General features: G+C 51.2%; 7 protein-coding genes across 7 annotated transcripts; 2 read left to right on the forward strand and 5 right to left on the reverse strand.

Moving 5' to 3' along the window:
- Positions 1-1127: 1127 nt before the first annotated feature.
- ALTATR162_LOCUS2291 (uncharacterized protein) lies at positions 1128-3216 on the reverse strand (the record flags this gene model as incomplete). Its single annotated transcript, XM_043309895.1, has 10 exons — positions 1128-1452; positions 1500-2049; positions 2097-2211; positions 2278-2388; positions 2442-2539; positions 2595-2659; positions 2713-2738; positions 2790-2871; positions 2964-2986; positions 3037-3216. 10 exons carry the CDS (start codon positions 3214-3216, stop codon positions 1128-1130), a joined length of 1575 nt encoding a protein of 524 aa, XP_043165830.1.
- Positions 3217-4730: 1514 nt separating this feature from the next.
- Positions 4731-6823, reverse strand: ALTATR162_LOCUS2292 (uncharacterized protein; the record flags this gene model as incomplete). The annotated part of the gene is made up of 4 exons (XM_043309896.1): positions 4731-5310; positions 5446-5892; positions 5947-6722; positions 6779-6823. The coding sequence occupies 4 exons, from the start codon at positions 6821-6823 to the stop codon at positions 4731-4733; spliced, it is 1848 nt and encodes a 615-aa protein (XP_043165831.1).
- Positions 6824-11347: 4524 nt separating this feature from the next.
- Positions 11348-12338, forward strand: ALTATR162_LOCUS2293 (uncharacterized protein; the record flags this gene model as incomplete). The annotated part of the gene is made up of 3 exons (XM_043309897.1): positions 11348-11466; positions 11521-11838; positions 11921-12338. The coding sequence occupies 3 exons, from the start codon at positions 11348-11350 to the stop codon at positions 12336-12338; spliced, it is 855 nt and encodes a 284-aa protein (XP_043165832.1).
- A 15-nt stretch (positions 12339-12353) lies between these two features.
- On the reverse strand, positions 12354-13448 carry ALTATR162_LOCUS2294 (uncharacterized protein; the record flags this gene model as incomplete). The annotated part of the gene is made up of 2 exons (XM_043309898.1): positions 12354-12823; positions 13142-13448. 2 exons carry the CDS (start codon positions 13446-13448, stop codon positions 12354-12356), a joined length of 777 nt encoding a protein of 258 aa, XP_043165833.1.
- Positions 13449-13956: 508 nt separating this feature from the next.
- On the reverse strand, positions 13957-15978 carry ALTATR162_LOCUS2295 (uncharacterized protein; the record flags this gene model as incomplete). Its single annotated transcript, XM_043309899.1, has 3 exons — positions 13957-14139; positions 14190-15767; positions 15826-15978. The coding sequence occupies 3 exons, from the start codon at positions 15976-15978 to the stop codon at positions 13957-13959; spliced, it is 1914 nt and encodes a 637-aa protein (XP_043165834.1).
- A 698-nt stretch (positions 15979-16676) lies between these two features.
- ALTATR162_LOCUS2296 (uncharacterized protein) lies at positions 16677-18415 on the reverse strand (the record flags this gene model as incomplete). Its single annotated transcript, XM_043309900.1, has 3 exons — positions 16677-17623; positions 17671-18263; positions 18312-18415. 3 exons carry the CDS (start codon positions 18413-18415, stop codon positions 16677-16679), a joined length of 1644 nt encoding a protein of 547 aa, XP_043165835.1.
- A 2947-nt stretch (positions 18416-21362) lies between these two features.
- On the forward strand, positions 21363-23521 carry ALTATR162_LOCUS2297 (uncharacterized protein; the record flags this gene model as incomplete). Its single annotated transcript, XM_043309901.1, has 4 exons — positions 21363-21821; positions 21885-22264; positions 22321-22836; positions 22888-23521. The coding sequence occupies 4 exons, from the start codon at positions 21363-21365 to the stop codon at positions 23519-23521; spliced, it is 1989 nt and encodes a 662-aa protein (XP_043165836.1).
- Between the last annotated feature and the right edge of the window lie 164 nt (positions 23522-23685).

Here is a 23685-nt window from a genome sequence, read left to right on the forward strand (position 1 = left end):
CAAGAACATCGAAGACTACAGGAGTATCAGGATTCGAATTAAAACTGATCAGGACGATTGGCACTTTTTAAGTGCAGATCACAAGGATTCTACATGGTCACCGAGCAACATGGTACTACAACTTCCAAGTATTCCTAACTTAGGCCGCTGTGCAGCACATCCGGGACTCATGACAGAGATAAAAGAACAAACTTTATTGAGTTTCGAATACCGCGCCGGGTCTCAGATCAATTTTGCCCTCCAGCTACCGATATTACCAGATGTACAGCTGTTCGATAGCAAAGGTGCATTTAAGAGCCGGTTACTAGTATTCGTGGGGGACAAGAGTGAAGAGAATTGGGCTGCACGGCTCAAACAAGTTTTGGACCGTCTTCCTAATGCGAGAGATACCACGCCACGTTGGTCAATACAGGCTTCGGTCACTACACGTCGAGTATTCAACCAGCTCATTACGACTCTGGAAATCACAGACACGAAGAAAGTTCGTGATCCTGACCTGGTCGTATGGGCCTTGTTGCCTTTTAAGCGCCGAAACGATTTTGAGTCGGAGATTGAGCGAGTCAAAGAGGAGTGGCAAAGGTTGAATGGTGCACTCTTTCCTGGCGAGACGCAAGATATTGAAAAGCTATCAGAAGTGCTACGTACGTGGAGAATAATCAAATAAAGAAAGTGGCTGCACCAAGCGGGTGTTCCCCAGGATGCTACCTCGTACAGTGATCTCACCCTCTAAGCTCGGCTGCGAAGACGACACTTTCATCTCGCCCAGATTAGAGCAGCCAGTCACAGCATGATTCTGAATCGCATTCGAGTATGCGCTTACTGAAAGACGACGTGTAACAACGCGGGAAGCACTTTCGAGCATAGAAACCGAGCTTGCATAGGAAGAAAGTCTGATACAAGCATTGAGTTATTGTTGAGGAAATGAGGGGTATCAAGTTGGCTTATCACGCTTGCCGAGGAGATCAAAATGGTGGAAATGAGCGATTCAAGGCTGCTCGACATGTATGGAACGGTACATCTTCTCAGATCATGGTCATGATTTGTTCATTCGTGGGATCTATGTATTGCGAAACCTCATATTCTCTCTCCCCTCTTCAAAGACTCGTGAGTAAATATACCCCCCACGCTTAGCAGACAGCATGAGTCTTTCCACTCTTCGCCTGGAGACTGTGGTCCTCGTTGAAGTGGTCCGTGGCCCTCTTCTTGTAGATAGGGCTGACGATGGTTGAGCGACGACGCATGGCGAACGAATGCTGCCTTTGTTCCTCAATTTTCTTCGCATCGAGCTTGTCCAGCGTCTCCAGCGCAAGCTTGAAGTCGGCGAGCAGTGCGTCGCAACGAGACTTGGTGAAATCCTCGCGCACGACGATACGCAACATCTTCATCTTCTCAGAGTGAGGCGCCATTGTGTAGGCGGGGACGACCCATCCACGCTCGCGGAGTTGATGAGCACTGCACACATTAGTCGACTCCTTGCGGAAAACTTCGAGCAAACTCACATAGCGAACTCATCGTAATGCTTGCCGAGATCCTCGTCGATCCGGCAAGCAACAAGAGGAAGTCCAGCACCACTCCTTTGACTCATGATAACAAATCCCATGGCCTCGAGGTTCGCAGCCAGGTAGTCGGCAGTACGTGTCAAGTTCAGCATGATCTTCCTGTATCCGCGCTTACCCAGACGAATAAGCTGGTAGTACTGTCCAATGATCTGCGATGCTCCGCGGGAGAAGTTAAGAGTGAAAGACGCCTGATCAGCACCGAGGTAGTTGATGTTGAAGACGAGTTCTTGAGGCAGATACTTGGGGTCGCGCCATACGACCCAGCCGACACCGGGGTACACGAGTCCGTACTTGTGGCCAGAGACGTTGATGGAGGTAACTCTGGGAAGACGGAAGTCCCAGAGTAAACCAGGGTTAACAAAGGGAGCGACGAATCCGCCAGATGCGGCGTCGACGTGGATGTCTACGTCGATGTCGCGTTCTACGAGAAGGTCGTTGATGGCTTTGATATCTTCGTATTCGCCGGTGTAGGTCGTTCCTAGGATGGCGCCTGTTGAGATTAGCATGCTGTGGCGTTGTGGATGTTGGGAGCACTACAAATGCCGATGGTGTTCTCATCGATGAGGTCCACACATTCCTTAGGGTCGATCACATAGCGGTCAGTTGTGCAGTACACGTATCTCTCCTCGACGTCGAAGTATCGGCATGCTTTCTGCATACAGTCAGTACCCTCGTGTTTTTTGACGTGCCTGACAAAGCAAGACGATGGAATACGTACCTCCCAGCAAACTTGTACGGCCGAGTTCATGATCATGTTGGGCTTGTCGTAGGGCTTGCCCGCAGCCTTGCGCTTGTTTTGCCAAAGCTTCTTCTGGGCCAATACTCCCAACTATGCCCTGTCAGTTTGAGAACATCCAAAATTATGCCACTGTGTGCACTGACCATAATGGCCTCGGAAGATCCAATGGTAGATGTACCGATCGTGTTCGCATCTTCATGGTTGGGTGCGTTGAATAGTCTCGCGATCATCGAAACACATCCTGTCCGTTATTCAGCGAACATGTCCAATGCTTCCAACTTATATTGCATACGCACGGTTCTGAATATCGGCGCTGACAGGGTACTCTTCGTAATCGATGAAGTTCTTCGAGAAGGCGTCGCTGGAAGATACGGTTATTCGGATGGTCAGAGGACGCTACTCGATTGGACATACACCATGAGCTTCTCGGCTTCTTCTTCCTGTATACATGTTAGTGCTTGTCATACAGGCGTAAAACCGAGGGATCATACCATGTAGGTTGTTACGAATGAAGCCAAGTTCAGCGTGGGAGTACCGTCGAGCGTAAGGTCGTCTTTGATCATGCGGTAGGCACTGGTATGTAGTCAGTAATAGTGTCGCCATCAACACATCACGAATACTGTATCGCTCTCAAAGTATGAAACTCCAAGCAGCATTATACTTACACATGTGGCGGCATTTCCTGATCCTGGTTCTGCTTAGCTTGCGGTACAGATACGCATACATTGGCGGACTCACCGGCATCTCGTATCTCGGCAAGTCTTCAGCAGCATACTTGCTACCATACACCGTAGCAGTGAAGTCGTCCGCCTTATCGTCCGGCGTCAGGCTGATGGAGGTAGTGGCATCAATGGCTTCGAATTGACTTTGCTCCTCGGAAATCTCCTTATGAGTTGCTACTCGGTTGATGTGTACCATATTGGACGGTTGTGAAGTGTGGTCTTTGGGGTACGAGAGAAGGTTGAGGAAGAGAGGACGGAGGAAGCTGCGAGCAAGAAACCTAACACGAAGTACGCCGCGGAATCAGCAAGCTTATATCACTCACGAGCTCTTGCTGCGCCTAGCATGCAGCGTAAACACGCCGCCCGCGTTCCAACTCATCATGCCACCCCACCATGGCACATGCTGCATACGACGCACGTCCGACTTCCCCTCCTGCAAGCTAACGCTCCACGACGCTTACGTCAATCACTCATAATCCTGATCGCCTGATCCAATCCTTCCACAATTTGCTCTGCATGAGCCGTTTGACCTGGGCGTAAGACAAGTGAAGATGAGCACGGTTGCGCGTCCAAGGTGCTCATTCGAGAGACATATGTCATAGCGGGGTACAACGCGTTTCGCTAAGCATTTGACCAGCGAAGCTTGTCTAACTAGCAGCCAATAGTTTCTTTACCGCTTTGGGCTTACTATCCTGGTCTGGGAGATGGGTTAACGCTTTCTCGAGGGAGCTAACAGCGGGGGTCTAGACTGGGTATTGCCAGGTACGATCTGCCCGGGCGTGTCTGGATGTTCGCCCCGCTGTAACATTTCACGACTGTTGGAGCTGAAAAGATGTGCGCTGAATATCACGGGTATCAACTAAGCCATTGCGGTGTATTCCTAATTGACGAGAAGTCCTATGCAGCAGGGCGTTCGTGTAGCACGCACAGTGTCAGCGCAAGTTATATCTACATCTACGCACACAACTTCGGTGCTGGTAACAACCAAGTTTTCTTGCTGGACATTATTCGGATGTGTATTATCCGCAGCTCAAAGTTAAGGCTGCGGGTAAGCCGCGGCGCGAACCTAGGTGCGCCGAAGTGAGATCCCCAAGATTTCCATAGGTAACTATTATCACTAGTGCTGAGCCAAGTGAGTATGCTGTGTGATGGCATTGTTGACTGCATAGAGTGCCATGTAACGGAAAGCATAAGTATTTCATGAGATAGCTTGCATGATCGCATACACGTAGATCCCTTCAGAATAAAAGTATTACGCCTTTCGGTATTACTGATTCGCCAATGTGTTTAAACTCCATAGAAATGCAGAGCGCTCAAGTTTGTCAATGAACCATAGCTGGAGTGTAGGCACATGCGTCAAATCATAGCGGCGTGTTCACAATTCCGCTCGTCTGAGAATTGGCAGCGTAGTTTGCTCGAGTAGAACTGAAATGCTAGCTGTCAAAGCATTGTTGCTTATGCCGAGCGTGCTGACAAGGCAGCGACCCGAGGGCTTGGATGGCTAGAACGGATGCACCACGCTTGAGACTTGGCGACCGTGTTGCCGTACTTTGAGGATATACGGTGGCCGCATAGTGTCCGATGCATGAGGTCGACGCCTCAGGCCGACGCCTCAGATCTTCTCCTGTCGTGATGAAATCCTTTGCCTCCATGAGCGTTCACATAGGACCTATTATGCATCGTAAATGTTCTACGACATCTCTTCCTGCTTTATATAATATTCGCAATGCTGATGCGACTTGTGCCTGACGGTGTAGGGTTTGGGTTCGGTGTGGATTTCGGCGGTGAAAGTGCATCGGTTGCTAATTGTACGCGCTTGACGGGATTATGCGGCGGAGGATAATAGGCTGGTGGCTGCGTAGATCGGTGGAGGTGCTCGTCCATCAACTGTCTCATCATTCGTTCTGCCTGAGCCCAGTCGTCTGGTTCTGCGGTACCGTTCATCGGTGAAACAGATGATGTTCGTAAGGGTGGTGCGTCTCGCATCGGTTCGTCGCCGCCTGGTGATCGTACGGTGCTTGGAGTCGGCTCTTGCGTCGAGCTCGAAGAGGTCAAGTTGTCGCCAATCCAAACCCATGAATGTTGAAGGTTGCTTTGAGCGTCCGCACTGACGTACGCAATCATTTCCTCATCCTGTTCGAGTTGATGACTGCTTGTCTGGCCATTGCGTACGCGATCAAACATTCTTTCCAAAAAGAATACTATATTCTTTCCACATGCCTTATTGATCTTCCGCACACTACCGATGGCCCTCGAGAGATGCAAGCACACTAACGCAGCTTCGTACTCGCTACGGAAGCAAAGCATAAGTATACATCTCCACAAGTGCAAACACAATGTGTTGCTTGCTATTAATGCCACTCTCTCTTCCCAACTTCTTCCTGAATCTTGTTTCGAAGGATTATGCAAAGCTCTCGATACGTACTTTGCGGTATCTTGAGATACGGAAATGCAGCGCTTCAAAGCATTTTTACGCTCGGCTAGGCCCGATAATGGAGTGAGGTTGCGCCGATACATATGGAAGCGAGCGGACAACAAGCAAAAGACTGTAGGCAGTGCCGTTGCATCGAACAATGCACTAGAATATGGCTGGAAGGCCTCGGGAAGGAGTAGCAGCTTTAATCGGAGCTCCTCATCAAAGGTTTGTAGAGTCTGGGGTAGGATGACGTTCGATCTTAGGACCCGGTGTAATGGCGCGTATAGGCGCGTGATGTGTATATTGGCCACAAAGCCAGTAAAGTGAGCTGGTTTTGCCATTGAGCGGAACGTACTGTTGGGCTGAATGTAGCGATCTTCTAGCGAAGATGGTAGAGAAATCTCACAATCGCTCTCATTGATGATCATAGCTTTGTTAGTTTCAAGAGAGGTGATCCTTCATCGATGTTAGCTATGGGCATCAGAGAAACGCGAAAGAAAGTCCTCGTACCTATCACGAACATAGATGGCCCACCAAAGCCTACGTCGAATCTCGCCATCGACGACGGGCCAGCAATCGACCTCAGGGCTGATTTCTAGGTCTTGAGCCATACGCGCAGCAGAAGCGAGCCACATAGAGCCCACGGAACGCATGTTGCTTTCAGTGGCGTATATGCTCAACAAGAGTGTTGCTTGAGCATAGGTGACTGATGAATCCTGCGGCCAGGGTTGCAAAGCAGCAATTGCGGTCTCGTACATCGTTTGTCCTCTTGACGCTGAGGTGACAGGATTCATGTGTTCAGTTCCAGCCTGCAAAGCACCACAAGCCAGTACCGCAAAGAACAGACCAATCCATTCACGAGAACAGCCTTCGAATGTCTTTGATGTATAAACTTCGTCCACCTCACGCTGAAACGTGGGCCAGTGGATTGCGGGATACCATTCGTGTGTTGTCTCGAGGTAAGAACGGACGAGGTACGCAAAGTTTGCGCGTACTGGTATTTCAGGTAAGCGCCAGTTTGAAACCACGGCGCTGCTAGGTGTCTGATGTGGCGTAGAAAACACGCCTTTGGAATTCGTTCTGATGTTGCTGCGGACGTGGTCGAAATTATTCAGGGTTGGGAAGGGTATCTGGCGTGATCCCGGTAATGCGCCAGTGTGTGCTTCTGAGAGTCTGCGCTTCATATCTGCTCGTTCGATATCCAAGGGGTCCTTATCCGACACCTTTGTTCGTAGCTGAGAGTTCACATGAGTTAACTCGGCTATTTGACTCTGAAGATCCTGAACCTGTCTATGCAAGTCAGCGATTGTTTATCTGGCTGTAATCCATCATGACTACGTACTTGATTGATGACATCCGGCGGTTGGTCTCCTTCGTGAATTGACATCTGTGGTTACGGCTCGAACATTCTGAACAAGCCGAAGTCTCCGTTGCATCGCACTGTTGTAATCGTCAGCTACATGCTACCTTGATCCCCAATCTACTGTCCTGAATTCGCTCATGGAAGTGTTTAGTCTCGGCAAACCTCGGACGCAGTCAAGTGCACGCTTGTTTCCAGCGACTAAAGCGGAAGATAGTCGTCTAGGTGGCCAATACCTGGTCATCTTTTCCACAGTCTCACTTGATCGTTTCCGGTTGCATCACTGAGGAATTGCTGGACGAAACTTGCTTCTCATGAACGTATGAACTCTCTCCGTGTTATCTTCTTACCTTGACTTTGCGTTCTCGACAAGCATCGCATGAGGGGTCTTTTCGTCGTTGCCTATATGCACGTTTCTGCGCATTCAGGTTCGTGGACGATATCTGAGTAGGAGATATCCTCACGCCAGCGCCATCGTGACTCTGGTCTGGTAGGCTTCCAGGTGCAGTGCTCGGTGAAGTGGAGTGACTGTGGGAGTTCGACGAGTATCCCGGAGACCTGGAGCCAAACTGCGGGACGGTAGGTGCAGTTAGAGTAGTCGTGCGAGCAACCGGATGTGCAATCGCGAATGGACTAGGTGGAGGTATCATGGTCCGTGGTGACTGCCCGCTTGAACCTGGTGGGGTTTTGCGCATGTTGACAGGTAGTCAAAGCGCTCGAAGAAGGCCGAGTTGAGAGTCGAACTTTCCACGTGGAAAAGGAACTACAGTCGAGATAACGTGGTTGTGGGGAAGGAGTAGGTGGTTTCGGTAGTAGCCGAACACCAAACTACTGCGAGTGGATCAACCGTGTGAACAGCTCGTAGCACCAGGTAGACGTGATCAGCCAATGGAAACCAGTCATCAACACATCATGCTGCCTTGGCGTGATGCAAATTGCGGAAGGCGAGAATTTGTGAATGGACAAGATGACTAATGGAGCCTCGTCCAGAGTGGAGAAGTCGTGCAAGCGACCGATAGATTGGGTAGATTGAGTTATTCGGGCATGCAAGCCGGAAGTGCGATAGTCAGGTGTTCCGTGTCGCTTGAATGAGTGTTGTCAGCCAGCCGCTCGGCTGAGTGGCCGATATGCCACAGCTTTAGGTCAAAATCAATGACTAGGCTGACTGGAATGGACTGCAAAGTGGTGTGTGATGATTGAAGATCCACCGCTGCGAGGAAATGAGGGACACTTCGGGAGACGGCAAGGATCTAGGGAACAATATTAAATCTCGGAAAAGATCCGAAGGAGGGAACGCTGGGTAATTCGGGGCTGTTGTATGGGGCGAGTCTGCTAGTCGTAATGCTGCACTGATCAGCTCAGTGCCCAGTTGCAGTGATGGTCGTCTAGCAGGGCCTTCTGGTAAAGTGGTAGAAGGACCTTGTCCAGTCGCCACGTTTCGATCTCGGATGAGTGCTATGAGCGACGCAGGGGATTGGCGAAGGTACTTCGTTCAAAGCACGTGTCGACTTGGCGATGCGCTGTGATGAAAAGGAACTTCGGAGACCCTGTACAGGACTTCGCCGTACCCTGGGAAAGTAGGGTAATTTAGCAAAGCTTGTTCAACAACAACGGTGAAAAGGCTTTTCGTGCATTTGACATACCGGTGTACGGAAGGAGCAAAGTTTATTGCAGGTCGGCAGTGCCACAGATGCCCAGATATGCCGTTTGGCTCCCGTCAACCAGTGGGCCGATAGAGGTCGTGCACCGCTATTCTTTTGTGTCTCGTGAGTAGTGCCTAATGGCTCCGCAAACGGCGTATAGCTGAAGATGCTGCTTCGACTGAAATGAGATGAAGCGAAATTCTAGTTCGAATCCTACACGGGTTGTTAGCTCCGTTAGTAGGCTCGGACGTAGATCCGGATGGTTAGTCTTCCATGACAGCTTGTCCGGCTCTGATGAAGCCTTATGTTCCAGAAGATGATCGGTTCGTGCCTAAATGCCAGACGGTCCACATGGCTTCACCCAAAACGTCCAAGGCATACCTTTTCGGCGAGATTCATACAGGGGTCTACCTGCATGTGGCATCGAAGAAAGGCCCTTCGCTAACGCCTGTAGTCATGGCGAAAGCACACGGGATTCCGAGTCTGCAGTGCGAGGCTTACTCGGTTGAACTGCTCTGGCCTACGAAAAAACGAGGCGAAAGAGGCGCAAAACGATGTTTCTTTTTTTTTCGCTCGTCAAGCGGATGGGAAACACCGTGATGGTGGTTCACTAGCGATTACTTCCGACCGGCCTAGTAGGGTCCACGGATACTGTAGCCAGACCAGCTCAGCCACAGCACGTTAAGCGGTGGATTCACCGTGCACGGCAAGCCACAGCCACACCAAGTGCCGTATGGACTCCGATTTGTTCCTACATTCGACCTACGTAATTCTTACACTGATGTCACGAGGAACAAGATTATTCGTACCAGGATCATAAAGGCGTTGAGGCAACACTTCCTTGTTCAGGACACTGTTCCGAGAGTTGTTCTGCCCGTCTCGCCGGATATTATCCCTGACCTTGCCACGCCCGTCAACAGGTGTGGCACGGCTGCTTGCAAAACGTGGTTCCCCACGTTGCAGCGCGTGTCCGCGCCCGTCGCGGAAGCCCCACAGACAAGGCCAGCATATCGCTAGACTGTCCTTCTGGTTATTCTATGCTTGGCGTCGGGAGCGTTCCGACCAGTTAAATGCAAGGTGAAAAGCTATGCGAAGCCGAGGTGACCAGAAACCAGGTCAAGGCGGGTGGAAATTTACTTCCAACTGCCGAACCGCTTGTCTAGACCACGGCGTTGACCCTCGCCACCTGAAACTGACAGCCGGATAGCAAGCCCGGATCGGTGCCTTATGAGGCTTTCGACGGGCGTCTCAAGAAAGTTGCCATGTTTCTAATGCACGGCAGGGAACGTCATAGCATCCGCACGAGCGAGCACCAATCTTAGTGGTCTATAACATCTGTTGAGTATGTCGATCTGGCCGTGCACGCCAACATGAAGACCCACAAAATGCTTCTACTGTATGCACGATTTGGGCCTGCGACTCGGAGTTTTGATCTTTTTATAACCTGTGCGTCGTTGCACATGTCGCGTGGAGCGGGAAACGCCGAGTATGACATACGAAATCTGCTGTCAAGTATCGATTCGATGCTGTCCTCTCTGTCTGCATAGTCGTGTGCCTTCGCCGTTGGAAAAGACTTGGTGGGAGTAGATAGAGGTGAAAAGATCTACAAGTGTGATCGCTCGTTGATCATCTATGATTGCGCGGCCCCCTGGCGGGTCGGTAGCTTCCGTCAAAGGAAGGCAGCCGATGGGATTTCGAGAAACGCGACTGGGATGACAGGGTAAGTAGCGTGTTGTGAAGCCGGTCATCTGCGAAAATGGACCGAATATGTCTTGGCGGACCCGAAGTTGAGTTCTGCAACCCGAGTTTGACATGAGATCGGCCCTCCGATAAGGCGCCGTTGGAGGTAGGCTGAAATTTCGCCGACGATCTTTCACCTGGCGGTTTCCAACCACAACGATCAGCACATGTCAGTCCCAAGTAGGATCTTATGCAGAAAATCTCTCAAGCGCTTAGAGTAGGAGAAAAGCTTGTCGCTGGCGGCCAGATGGAGATGTGCGTGATTCGGAGTCGCGTTGGGGTAGAAGTGGCGATGTGACAACGCGTCCATCTCACGGCAAATTATCCCAGGTCGGCGAAGAGAGCGAGAACAGCATCCTTCGACAGGATGATCATTTGAAGGATTCACGGTGTTGTTCCTGCAATATCCGCAGCCCTCTTGGTGATGGGCGGTGATGTTGGAAGCGCGTCAAGTTCTTCGCGCCTTCCATCCCACCCGCGGTCCACGTTGCCGGTGTTCACCTCTACCGGCAGAGGCAGGCACGACTCATCGGCATCCTCGCCCAAGTGCCGCGTCTTAACAAATCGGCAGCACTCAATTCGCTTGACACTAGAGCGCGATGTCGTGGTTTCGCAAGGCGAGACATGTCTCACTCCAGCGTCCCCAATTTGCATACTAAGGGCCGGCAACCTTAACTAAACCCCAGGTAACAGGCAAAATGGACTTCCTGCTGTAGAGCTGTACATGATTGTAGCTTGTTGTAGATTCCTAACCACTGCAAACCACAACGAAGCGTAGAAGGGGTGGGTAAGCCTTCCACCAGAAATTAACACAAAATGGTAACATGTAGACCTCTGGTTGACCACATACTGTTGCGCATATATCTACAATGACATTTTTAAATATTGGTCAAGCAACTCCTTTCTCGAAATCGGTTCTTCCCACAACGTGCAGGTGTATACAACCCGCTACCCCTCATACCAGGGTTAGCGCAAGCCACAGCCTCGGTACATAACCTAAGCATTGATGCAGCTTCGTATGACAACGTCAGCACCGAGGTCACGATAAAGACAATACTAATCCACGACTAATCGATCTTCTAACCCACGAGCATCTCCATATAGAAGCACACTTGGTGCAAGCATCATTCTTCCATCGCCAAGCCCTCAACGCTCGATTAACACAAGCATGGCATCCGCGCAACAAGATGTGCAATTGCACGACTTCTCCAACATCTTCAGCCTGAAAGGCAAAGTCGCAGTCGTGAGCGGTGGATCACGAGGTCTTGGTCTACACGCAGCATCTGGGTAAACTATTTGCATCTACCATCTCCCGAATTCGCTTCACTAACCCCATGCCAGCCTCCTCCAAGCTGGCTGTTCCAAAATATTCATCACTTCGCGCAAAGCCGACGCCTGCAACGCTGCCGTCGCAGCTCTCAATGCACTTCCCAACAAAGAACCTGGAGCCCAAGCCTATTCCATCCCCGCGGATAGCTCCAAGATCTCTGAAATCGAGCGTCTAGTGCAAGAAGTTAGCAAACACACCGATCACGTGGACATACTCTTTGCGAATGCTGGAGCTACGTGGGGCAGCAAGTTTGAAGAGACGGATGAAAAGAATGGGTGGGATAGGGTTATGGATCTCAACGTCAAGGGCGTGTTTTTTACCATACAGAAGTGAGTTCTCTCCTTGCCTCCATTACCTCGACACACGGGGGAAGACTTGAACTGAAGGGATGAAGGGGCTGACGGAACATAGATTCACACCTCTGCTCACAAAATCCGCATCAATCCAAGACCCCTCGCGCGTCATTGTAACAGGCAGTGTAGCAGGAATTGGCACTGGTTCTCTCGGCGAAACAGGTGCCTGGTCGTATGCTGCTTCCAAAGCTGCAGTCCTGCATCTTGCACGTAACCTCGCTGTTGAACTAGGGCCCAAACACATTCTCGTTAATGGAATCGCGCCCGGATTTTTCATGAGTAAGATGGCGGGCGTATTGATGGAGAGAGCAGGTGGCGAGGAAGCGCTAGGGAAGAGCAATCCCAATGGACGGGTGGGAAAACCAGAGGATATCGCTGCTGCGGTTGTGTATTTGAGTAGTAGGGCTGGTGGGCATGTTAACGGGGATACGATTGTGCTTGATGGTGGAAAGATCCATGGAAGTAACAAGTTGTAGTGGCTGTAGGATGGACTAGGCTTCGCCAGAGGGGATACCCATCCCATGCATTCCTCTATACCCACTCTTCTCCGGCTTCTTCCACCCTTTCAACACCTTCTCCTTGACCTCTTCCTTGATTTCGTACACCTCCACTCTAATGGGTCGACATGTGCTCTTCATCCCTTCGTCGTCCTCTCCCTCTTTCTTCTCTTTACCCCCACTTGCCTCCTCCGCCTGAGTCCAGCCCCAGCGGCTCAAATCTCCACCTGGACATGTGCTCAACGCACACAGCAAGTCCTGCTCCGCGAAGAATGTCAGGAAACTATCTTTCGTCGCAGGACTGGCTTCCATGAAGTAACGGCCTTGAGAATCTAGTCCCGTGACTTGGAAGACATTGAGTACATCATGTACGTCGAACTCTGTCAGGCCATAGGGAAGAACAGAACGAACGAGATTAGAGTGGCAATGGTAGTCGTAGGAGGCGCCTGTGAGCACGTTTCCAACTGCAGATAGTGTTAGTGAAATCACTCTTGCACATCTGCACCTGCGCAGATGGAATTTGAAGAATACACTGCAAAACAGTCCCTTACAACCCGCCTCAAAAAGTAACATACCATACGGATCACACCTCGTCCCCAAAAGATCGTTACACCTCCCACCCCACTTCGTAATCCCACCCCTTTCATCCCTACTGCTCTCCCTTCCGCTCCCATTCCCCTTCCCATCTGAATCTCTAATCTCACACCCATCCTCCACAAGCCCACAAAGCGGTCTCATAAACGGGAGATTACTCCAGAGTCTATCCCCCTGCACCACATGACTACCCTGCAACTGCCTCGTCCTGCTAGCCCAGAACCGCTCTCGGGGGTCATGCTGATTCCAAACATTCAGGTCGCCTACTTGCGGGCCTTCTGGAGTGGAAAGGCGGAATAGTGCGCCTGCAGGAACAGTCCAGGCTTTTCCGCTACGGGGTGGGACGACAAAGTCTTGGGTTTTTACTAGGTCTCTATCTGGAGTGAGACTGCGCAGAGAGGTGTAGAGGGCGGCTGGGGGGTGCAGGGGGGAATCCGCAGAGGTGGGGAAGTAGGCTGGAGCTGGGGGGATGTTGGTGCGGTCGTTTGCTGCCATGATGGTGATAAGAGGGGTTTCCTTTGAGAAAAGAGACAGTCTGCTGAGCAAGGGGCCCTTTCGGGTATGTACTGATATGGCGATACGGATCGGAGTTGTAGATGTAGTTCGGTCCGCGATATGCCACTTGCATGTCGGGGTACCTTCACGGAGTAGAACTAAGAGGTATCCACTTGTGCGTATTCATGAGCCGGTGATAAGCGTGGTAGAAAGGGTATGGGCCGATATCGGACGTGTCTCGTGGTAGGCCAGGAGCCCTTGGTTCAAGAAATATACCACAAAAGCCTCTGGTTGGCAAGCTGTACGCAGATGTAGAATGCTCATATCTTGTCACATACCGCAAGCCGTTAGAATACATGAAGATGGCTCATTCTGATCAGATCCGTCATTCCACCTATGTAGCACTTTTTGGACACCAATTTCCCGACCTTTTTGAATCCCAAATGCTATATACGATACACGTGAAGGTAAAGCTTGAACTTTGAAACATGCAGAAGGCTCATGGGGCTCACACGCCCGCACTCTTCACGTCTGCTTGTTCGCCATTGACAGCAGCCTCAAGCTTGTCCACTATTGTGCTACCCTCTTGCTTGTCGTTTCGGAGAGGACTCGACTCAGGGCTGGGGATCTCGAGCGTATTCGACCGCTTGGGACGGAAGGGAATGGGTGTCGTAGGTCTTGACGACAGGAACTGCAGTGTGTTAGCCGAAGAGCTTTACTGAGAGAATAAGTGCGACTTACTGAGGAAGCGGCGCTCAGCATGGCGATGAGAGAAGCCTGAACCACGTCCTGGTGAATACCGACACCCCAAACCTTCTGACTGCTCTGTGCAGCTGTGCAACCGATGTAGGTTGCGGCCTTTGCATCTTTGCTTGTACCGATGGTGTGCTCGTTGTAGTCTACAACGTCCAGGTCGATGCCCAGACTCCTCAGTGCATCGGCCAGCGACGACAACGCACCAGTACCCGATCCCTGGATCTTGTGTTCCTGACCATCAATTTCAATGACACCATTGAAGATGCGGCGCAGGTTGCGGCTGCTCGCTGTTCGGCCGTCTTGTGGAGGTAGAGGTGTCTCTGAACGATCGGCCTTGATCTCGTAGTCGACCAGGGAGAAACGAGGGTTGCGCCTGAGGTGATAGGCTTCCTCGAAGAGGTTGGTAATCTCGGTAGGTAGGAGCTCGCGGCCGAGCATGTCTGTTTCCTTTTGCACGATCTTGGAGAAGGCGATTTGGAGGCCGCGGGGAAGGTCGAGTTCGAGCTGACGCTGAATGATCCAGGCGATTCCTCCCTTTCCACTCTGCGAGTTGACGCGAATGATGGCTTCGTAGGTGCGGCCGATATCTTGCGGGTCGAGGGGCAGGTATGGGATCTGCCATCGGCTCTCGTTGGTCGCGCCGTTCTTCTTGCGCATCTGGAAACCTTTCTTGATCGCGTCTTGATGTGAGCCACTGAAGGCGCACACAACAAGCTGACCTCCGTATGGTGCGCGCGGGTGAATCGGAATCTTGTTGCAGCTCTCCACCATATCGATGATCGACTTCAGGTCGGAGAAATCAATGTTTGGGTGTATGCCCTGTGTGTACAAGTTCAGGCCCAGAGTTACGAGATCGACGTTTCCTGTACGCTCTCCGTTGCCAAACAGCGTGCCTTCTACTCGGTCTGCGCCAGCCATCTGTGCCAGTTCCGCTGCCGCTACTGCGCATCCTCGGTCGTTGTGTGGGTGCAGAGAGACGCAAATCTTCTCCCTCTCGGAAATGTTCTTGCAGAAGTACTCGATCTGATCAGCGTAGACGTTCGGTGTGGACATCTCTACGGTGGCTGGCAGGTTGAAGATAAGCGGGTTCTCTACACTCGGTTCCCAGGCCGCCTTGACAGCCTCGCAGACCTTGATGACGAACTCTGGGGATGAATCTGAGAAGGTCTCGGGCGAGAACTCATATGCCCACTCTGTGCCGGCTTGCGCAGGGTCATCCTTGGTTATCGATCGCGCGTACTTTGTGCATTCGACCGCGAGGGCGATTGTCTCATCATCGTTCATGTTAAAAACGATCTGCTGAAAACACGGGCTGGTCGCGAGGTACAGGTGGAGGATGGCCTTGCGCGCGCCCTTGAGGGAATCGACGGTGCGGCGGATGAGCTCTTTGCGACATGGTGAGAGGACCTGGATCCATACATCGTCTGGTACTATACCGGGTGTTTGGATGAGACGTTGTGTGAAGTCGAAGTCTGTTTGCGACGCAGACGGGAACGAGACTTCGATTTCCTTGTAGCCGAGCTTAACGAGCATGTTGAAGTAGTCCCATTTTTGCGCGCCATCCTGAGGTCCGTGTCAACTTCTGGTACTAGAGCAACTCTGCTAAGAGAATAGTACTTACCATGGGATCTACTAAACTTTGGTTGCCGTCTCTCAGGTCAGTTGACAGCCATCGCGGTGGCTTCTCGATTGTCTTGTTAGGCCATGTTCTGTCTGGCAGGTTCAATGGCTTGAAAGGATGGTATTTCTTCCAAGGCTCCTTGAGCATAGGCATTTTGTTGGAGATTAAATCAGTGAGTTCCCTAAGGCTCTACTTTCGACAGTTGTCTCTCGTTCTTTCGCTCCACAGAGGTTGAGAGCCAAAAGGATATCCTGGGTGTGTGTTATGGTGAGTCAATACTCTCTCGGTATTGAGAAGACGAAGGAAGAGAGCGCAGAGGCAGGCTATTAGTAGAGCGAGAGGTATGATTCATCGTATGATTCACAACAAAAGAAAACTTTGGTCGGTGATACTAAGCCTCTAAGCCGACCATTGGGGATTGCATATGACGATGCGGGGCGCAGAATTCGCTTGCGCACGCTCTGTGCATTCAATTGCGGGGTCCGACTTCGGGCTGCCTGAGCTATTGCAAACCGACAAATCATCATAGCCGGATTAATTGTTTACGAACCGTTCGATGCTTTACACGGACACACGAAGCATGATGACCAAGGTGTGCATAAAACTAGGGAAGTATATACAACCGCAAACATGCTGTTTGCAGACGATTTCTTTCAGCCTGTGAGTGTGACAGACAGCGGGTATTCCAGGCACATATCCATAGAGAAACGCACACTAATGCAATGAAGCGGATTGTCCGCAACAAGTAAACTTCCATTGACGTACACCACAACAGTCTGTCTTTACCGTTCATGCCCTTCACATAACCGGGAGCCAGCCGGTTTGTGGCTAGCTAAGCGCTTCCAGCTCAACTAGAAGATAGGGACCCTCAGACCGCAACATTCCACCTCACTACCCTTGACCCCAACAGTATGCCCAAAGTATAGACTGCCAAACTCCTGCACAAAGGCGCGGTCGGCCTCTGACCATGTGTCTAGTCCCATCCGGGACAGGTCGTCTCTATCGACAATGACTGCACCGCTGTCATTATCGTCTTCTTCTCTCTCGCCGTGTGTATCAGCTTCGATAATCTGCGATAGCGACCGTATGAGTAGGGAGGATTGCCGATGGAAGTAGGCGATTATTGCTGTCTCCAACGACTGCGAGTACGCGGAGAGGTCGCCAATCAGCTCTCGATCCGTCTCCCGCTCCGCGGTCGTGTATGCATCTCTCTCGCCAGCTGAAGCCCACCACATATAGCCCATGTATGCAAGCCTTGACCATGTTGTCGGCTCCACCATCGTGTCGTCGTATGCTTCGTTGAAGTCGTCGTCGGCACGTTTCGTGTCAACTTCGTCACGCGACAATAGGGGCGCTGTGTCGTCGTTTTCTTCGTCGGTATATGGCTCGGGCGATGTTTCCGATCTATTTCGCTGTTTGAAGAGCTCCTTATGCAGTAGTTTGTAGCGCGCAACGTCCCGCTGGCTGGCCTTGATCAGGCTGCCATCGCTGGTCCGTATCCGTGGCCAGCGTCGCTCTTGCGGTGGCGCATCGTATGTGGGTGGCAGTTCGACTATAATGTCGTATAACTGGGTCTTTGTGGCGATGATCTCGTCAGTCGTGCACGCAACCCAACCCTCTGACGGCTCAAGACCCGGTGTGTGTGCGCCATGTTTGGGGTTGCAAAGGTCTTCGAGAAGAGGGATGTCGTGTACGCCAACGGAGAAAAGGGAGGGTAGGCGCAGGAGGTTTTCGGTTTCTGGTGCGAGCCGTTCGGTGTCGCGGGGCGATATACTAGAGAGGACAGAGAGGTTATAGGCTGACACGTTAGTTGAGAGAAGTCCAGCGAGGATCTGCAAGACATACCGAACTCGCAAGCAGTCCTGACCGGCGGGACGCCAACGAAGAGAATGCGTTTTCTCAACAGGGCGGCCTGCTGCAGCCGGAAGACCAATGGCCCGAATATATCCAGGAAGCGCTGGATCGACAGAGCTGGGTGGTAGTCTGGGAGGCGCTCCTCGTCTTTGATCACAGCGCTCACGGTCGATATGGCGCGCGCCCTGTTGTGGCCCTTTGCCTCGCCGTCATCCGACGTCTCTCCTTTGCCATGTCTCGAGACCTGGTCCTGCCAGAACTCGTCCAGGGGCGTCACGGCCTCCGGGTCGTCCGCCAGGGACGCAGCCAACTTCTCCAAACGACCGGCAAGCAGCCAACTTCTCCCCAGTCTTCCGAATCTGCCTTCTTTCTTCACTAGTATGCCGACGGAAACGAAGGTGGCGTTGCGATCCTCTGCGCTCGCGTCACCCTTTGCGAACGCGCTGAGCCCAGCATAGCCGTCATGGGTAAAGTAAACGAGGTCATTCTGGACCGAGTGTAGACCCGAGGGTAGCGATTTGTATTCAACGGCATTGTCTAGGGTAATATCTGGTGATGTCGTGCGCTTCCAAGCAATTGTGTAGCTGTAGCTGGTCAGCGCATAGCTCCGTTACAGCACGCGCATGACGTACCCGACTTTCTTGTCGAATTTGATGAGAAACAGCGCTTCAACCCGGGGCGCATCCTCAGTATGAGAGTCTACATTAGTAGCGCTCGACTCGGTCGAGGCCGACATGGTGGCTGACGATTGGTTGAAGGTTGACAGCTGCTGCGTAGGCGGCTATCGGTGATGCAACGGTCGCGAGGAACGCGTCGCTTAGTCTTGCCCATCACCCCCAAGGTCCTCTCCCGGCTACACTTCATTACCAATCTCTAGTTTAAGAGTGCCCAAAGCACATATCGGTTCATGTTAACACTTTGCATAGCAGATAGAAATCTAGGGATGTTTAAGACAATACGAAGCTGGCGCTGGTTGGACGCTTGCAGATATACATGTGAGGAACTCGATATTCTGACGATGGTCTCTTAGTTCATTGACATCAAGAATAGTTGACACCGACAATACGACCATCGTATTCACGCCATATCGCTGTTTGCCACCGTATTACTGCCCAGATGTCTACCCGATTGCTCTCGGTCAACAAGTCGGATGCGCATTCCGGAACTTATAACCTGTTACAAGGGCGACTGTATGGAAAGCCTGACCCAAGACAGCGCAGATATGATGTATCTGATGAGAGTGGCCCCATATATCGAACGAGCCGGGGCTGAGTCTTTCTGGTAGCCTACCAACAAAGCACGAAACCCCAGACAGTAAAGCCAATCCTTCAGTAAGATACCACTGAGCGCCGATTTCAACACACGCACGATTCCATCCAAGCTTGCCGATGCCATGGAAGATCGGAAGCATTGCTGTGAGCGCAAGCGCACTAAAAGTACCTCCACGAAGCGTTCTCATCTTGTTTCCGCCACCGCTAGTATCGAACAATACAACAGCAGCAGCGACAGCAGCACCCCCATTGAGACACCAGTATACGCGCTGGGCCACGGGATCACAGCGAGCAGCATAATAGGTGGCTGACGATCCTCCTCCTAGAGCGAGCAGACATATGCCGAAGATATCGAAACGACCCCAGAGATGGTGGACGTTGTAAGAGTGACTCCGCCGTGTATGGAACGTCGTGCTGAGGCCAAAGCACAGAGCTGCTGCGCTCAAAGAGATGCCAAAGGCAAACTTGTCGCCAGTGGTGAGATTGAGCCGGGTCGAGATAGCAAACCTGTGCAACGTGACGCCAGCCCCCACAAATGCAGCACGACCTAGAAGATGAGTCCAAATGTTCATCGTTTCCATATGAAGGCAACGCCAGAGGCGAAAGGACCTTTTGTATGAATGAGTCGGCATAGGATGTCCACCAATGATGAAGTCGTTATCTTGGAGCCATGTTGGGATATCGTCTTTTGTTCCTATTATAGGCCAATATGGTTCGGACTCCTTCTTGTTATGGAGTATTGGGTAGTCGCTAGAAGCCGATGAGGTGGAAGCGGGGGAGAGTGTTGCATCTTTGACCATGTTGGCGGCTTCAATGTGTTGCGACTCCAAAGTTGGAGTTGTCGTTCGGGCAGTCATGACATTATGAAGGGGACATGCGTCCTGGCCGTGGTGTCAGCTACAGGCAACAAAGCTCCAGAAGCGTTACGGGCAGACGAAGAGAACGTCAAAGGTTCCACGCGCCAGGGTACGATCAATCGCCTAGATGCTTTCGAGCAAGAGTAACGCAAGGCTAAGCCTACATTGATGTGGGAAATCATGCTACTTGCTCCCATCGTGCTTTTGTACTCCGCAGCAAGAGGTTATATGATAGTGGAGTTATTCGTGAGTCTCAGAGAAGTACCAGCCGGGGTGTACAAAACGTTTGAGGTGGCAGAGTTGATCCCTCACTGGTGATATAATTCCGTGCCCACAATGTGCCTCTTCGAGCTTTAGACCACTGCGTGATCTTGCGTGCATGGATAGAGTGATGAGTGTAATATGTCTCATATGCCTGATTGTTATTGTAGTTCGGGTAACCAAACTGCAACCCTTAAACAGTCACTGACAATATTCCAGCTGCGCGGTTTCACAACAATGATGGCTCCAGAAGGTGGTTTGTGGGTTTGTGGGAAGCATTGGATGTCGAGCTTTGCTGCTGTGCCGGCTGTCGTGGGTTGTGGAACATTCGCTAGGTGTCGCATGATAACACGTGTACTTACACGCATCGTCAGCATCGCGCCGCTTCCTGCTTGTAGTGCGAGTAAAGCTGTTTACAAAAAACCATTAGTGCAAAGAACAGGTACGGAGGCAGCCAGGATCGCGCTTGCAAACGTCTATTGAAGTTTCTTTTGTTGCGTGCGACGGCCTCGATTATGACCCCAACGGCAGCTTAGGCACAACTTCGGCCGTTCTCTCGGCAAAACGCACGGGATTGCAGAACAACGTGACTGTCGGGGCATCTTTCGATAGATGTATGATCCAAATAACTCCGCATAAGAATTGTGGTTGATGTGAACCATTAAGCTGGCATGCACACAATAGCTGAAGTCATGTGGCTAGTGGTCACGCCAACCCTGGCGTTTTCGTCTCTCAGGTGTGCCCCAAACATGTCGCTGCACCCCCCCGAACCTTGCATTGCTTGACCTTCCACATCACCATGACTGATCTATCAACGCCAAGTCATTGCTTTTAAGTCAGACTGCTACCTAAGCCTTTGCACTAGTGGTTAGTTCGAAGCGTCGTAATGTCTTCCTACAGAGATTTAGCGCCACGTCCACAAGACTCAGATTCCGGCGCGGCTGGCAATAGTAAAGTGGGAGTTGCTAACCGTACCCCGTCAAGAGTAGCGGCAGCTTGCGTCACATGTCGCGCCCGAAGAACCAAGGTCTTTCATCCAATTCATTTCTCAGGTCGACAATATTTTTCTAGATCAACAGCTGATATCAGACAGTGCGACGGTGGTAGACCAGCTTGTCGTTCTTGCGTGAAGAGAAACTCATCATGTAGATACGATCCACCGACTGGTACATTGCTCGCTCAGGCCCAGAAAAGAAAGATCGAAGAATTGGAGAATGACAAGAACTCATTGTATGAAGTTGTGTGGTATTTACAGACGACCTCTCCCGATAAAGCTACCGCACTATTGCGATACATGCGAGCTGCTCAAGGTGAAGATCTGGGTGTCATCTTCAAGAACTTCGAAATGAGCTATCTGGAGTCTTCTGTGTCTGCAACAACTTCTGAAACCAATGCCAGCGGGGCCAATTCATCATCTGTAATGGACGACTCTTCTTCCTCGGCATTGCTCACTATGCCAGAAATCATGAATCATCCCCAGTTCTCGACCGTTCGAACAGGGCAGGCCGGAGTGACAGGCATCGCTCTGCTTGCTCCAAACCAACAAGACGCATCTGTCGACAAAATAAATGGCCCACTGGAGATGTTCTTCAACTGCGTGGGAGCGCTTTTCTACATCATGAACAGGGACGATGTTCAGATAAGTATTACGGCACTGAAGGCTTCTGGGAATGGCCACACACCGCTTGGAGACATGTTCAACAACGGAAGCAGGACACAGCTGCGCACATACGCCGCAGAGCTTGCAGGCATGGTAAGAGATGTCCCTGTATGGACTGGATGTGAGACATGTACTGACTTAGACATCTACATTTAGGCAGCCATCGGCGTCGTACATTCTCAACTCGCTGATCCCGCAACGGCACCGCCACCCGAACTTGCTGACTACTTCTATGCAGTCGCAAAGCACGGTCTAGACTCTGCCATATCATACAGTCCGCTCCGAGCGATGAAAGTATGCGCGTTACTTGGAATGTATAATATCGTCGTCAAAGCCACAGTTGCTCTAGCTTACATTGGTATGATTCGGAACCTAAATATCCCCATTAGAAATGTTACCGCTAATTATCTTCCAGAACTTGGACTAAGTCTTCCTCGTAATCACAAAATCAGTCTCGCACAATGTCCACCGGGCTGGTCTCCAGGCTACTACGACGACATCCGCCGCACACATAGGACTCTTGTTCACTTGCAATGGTCAGTACCGACATCATATTTGACACTATTCATTACAGCGCTGATTCTTACACCAGCTGGCTAAGCGCTTCACTTGACTACGATTCGCAATCATTAGTTCTCGATGCCCATTCACCTCAAGATGAATTGGACGTTCCGCCAGAAGACATGATTCGTCGCGAATGCGTCAAAGTGTCCATCATCAAGGCAAGCTTACTTCGTCGCTTGCCGACAAACGCACCTGTGCTTGAAAGCACCATACTTGAGTACCGTGCGCAATTGTCGAGATTCCATGCGCGACTACCTGATTGGATGTCAGTTGCGGCACTGCTAGGTGGTGAAAACACTGAACTCATGGCCATATTCCGTCCGGTGATATTCTACGTCCATCTGTTCTACCTGTCAGCTATGATGCTGCTCTCACGGCGGCTTACGATAGCATACATCCCGCTCAACGCGGCTGGCGGAGTAAGTCTTCCATCAGAAGCACGAAGAGCTATCGAGGAAGGATACCAGGCCGCGGAAACGAACGCTTCTGTTATGAATCTCATGTTACAGGAAGGCAAAATAGTACAAGTTTGCTGGCTCTGCATGTATGTCAGGAGCATGCTATGGGTTGGGAAGAAGCTGACACCACATCTTAGTTACACCTCCTACACAGCAGGTATCATGATCGCCCACAAAGCCTCGCAAAAGGCCCTAAACTCCGAGCCGTTTACTTATGATTTGGTGTTGTTGAGCAAATGCATCAGTGTTCTCGAGTACTGTGCGATCAAAGATACACTTGCGGGAAGGTTTCGGGATATTCTTGCAGCTCACATGAGTGGGCTTCGGGACTATGAATCTTCCTTAGTCGGCGGCGGGGCTTCCGCGGTGCCCTTGTCTTCATCGTCGGATGACAGCCTCTTCCTCTTTCATCGTGGCTCGTCCGAGCTCCACAAAGCAGCTCTTGACCTACTTCGAACCATACATCACCCGTTCAGTGGTTTGAAAGATGTCATAACACAGAACACGCTCTCAAATCGCGCTGAGACAACGATGGGCACACACCTTGAGTGGGAGTACGAGCTTGAGAGCCGAGATGATGTGGAAGCACGACCAAAAGGCTATAAGAATGCGGACGAGGCTAATGCTAAAATCGAGCCACTCACACCTCTGTGTTCGTCCTCTGAGCAAGACAATTCTATGCAGAAGTTGCTGGCTCAGCCACAAGGGGAAGCTTGGACAACATGGACACCTGCAACATGGCAGAAGTCGTTCCAGATGCCACAAAAGTAGAGTCGCGGATTTATTGGTATTCCCGCAAACAGGATCACTTATTTAGTAACGGAACCAGTTGCACTCTCCAGCTCTGGGTTACCGCGTCGGTGAACGCGTATACGTCGACGCCGTAATTCTCTTACTCTCTAATCGAACCTTACAGTACATATAGTCCTATAGCA

Source organism: Alternaria atra (assembly GCF_907166805.1).
Source record: "Alternaria atra isolate CS162 genome assembly, contig: 21, whole genome shotgun sequence".
In the NCBI taxonomy this organism is placed as follows: Eukaryota; Fungi; Ascomycota; class Dothideomycetes; order Pleosporales; family Pleosporaceae; genus Alternaria; species Alternaria atra.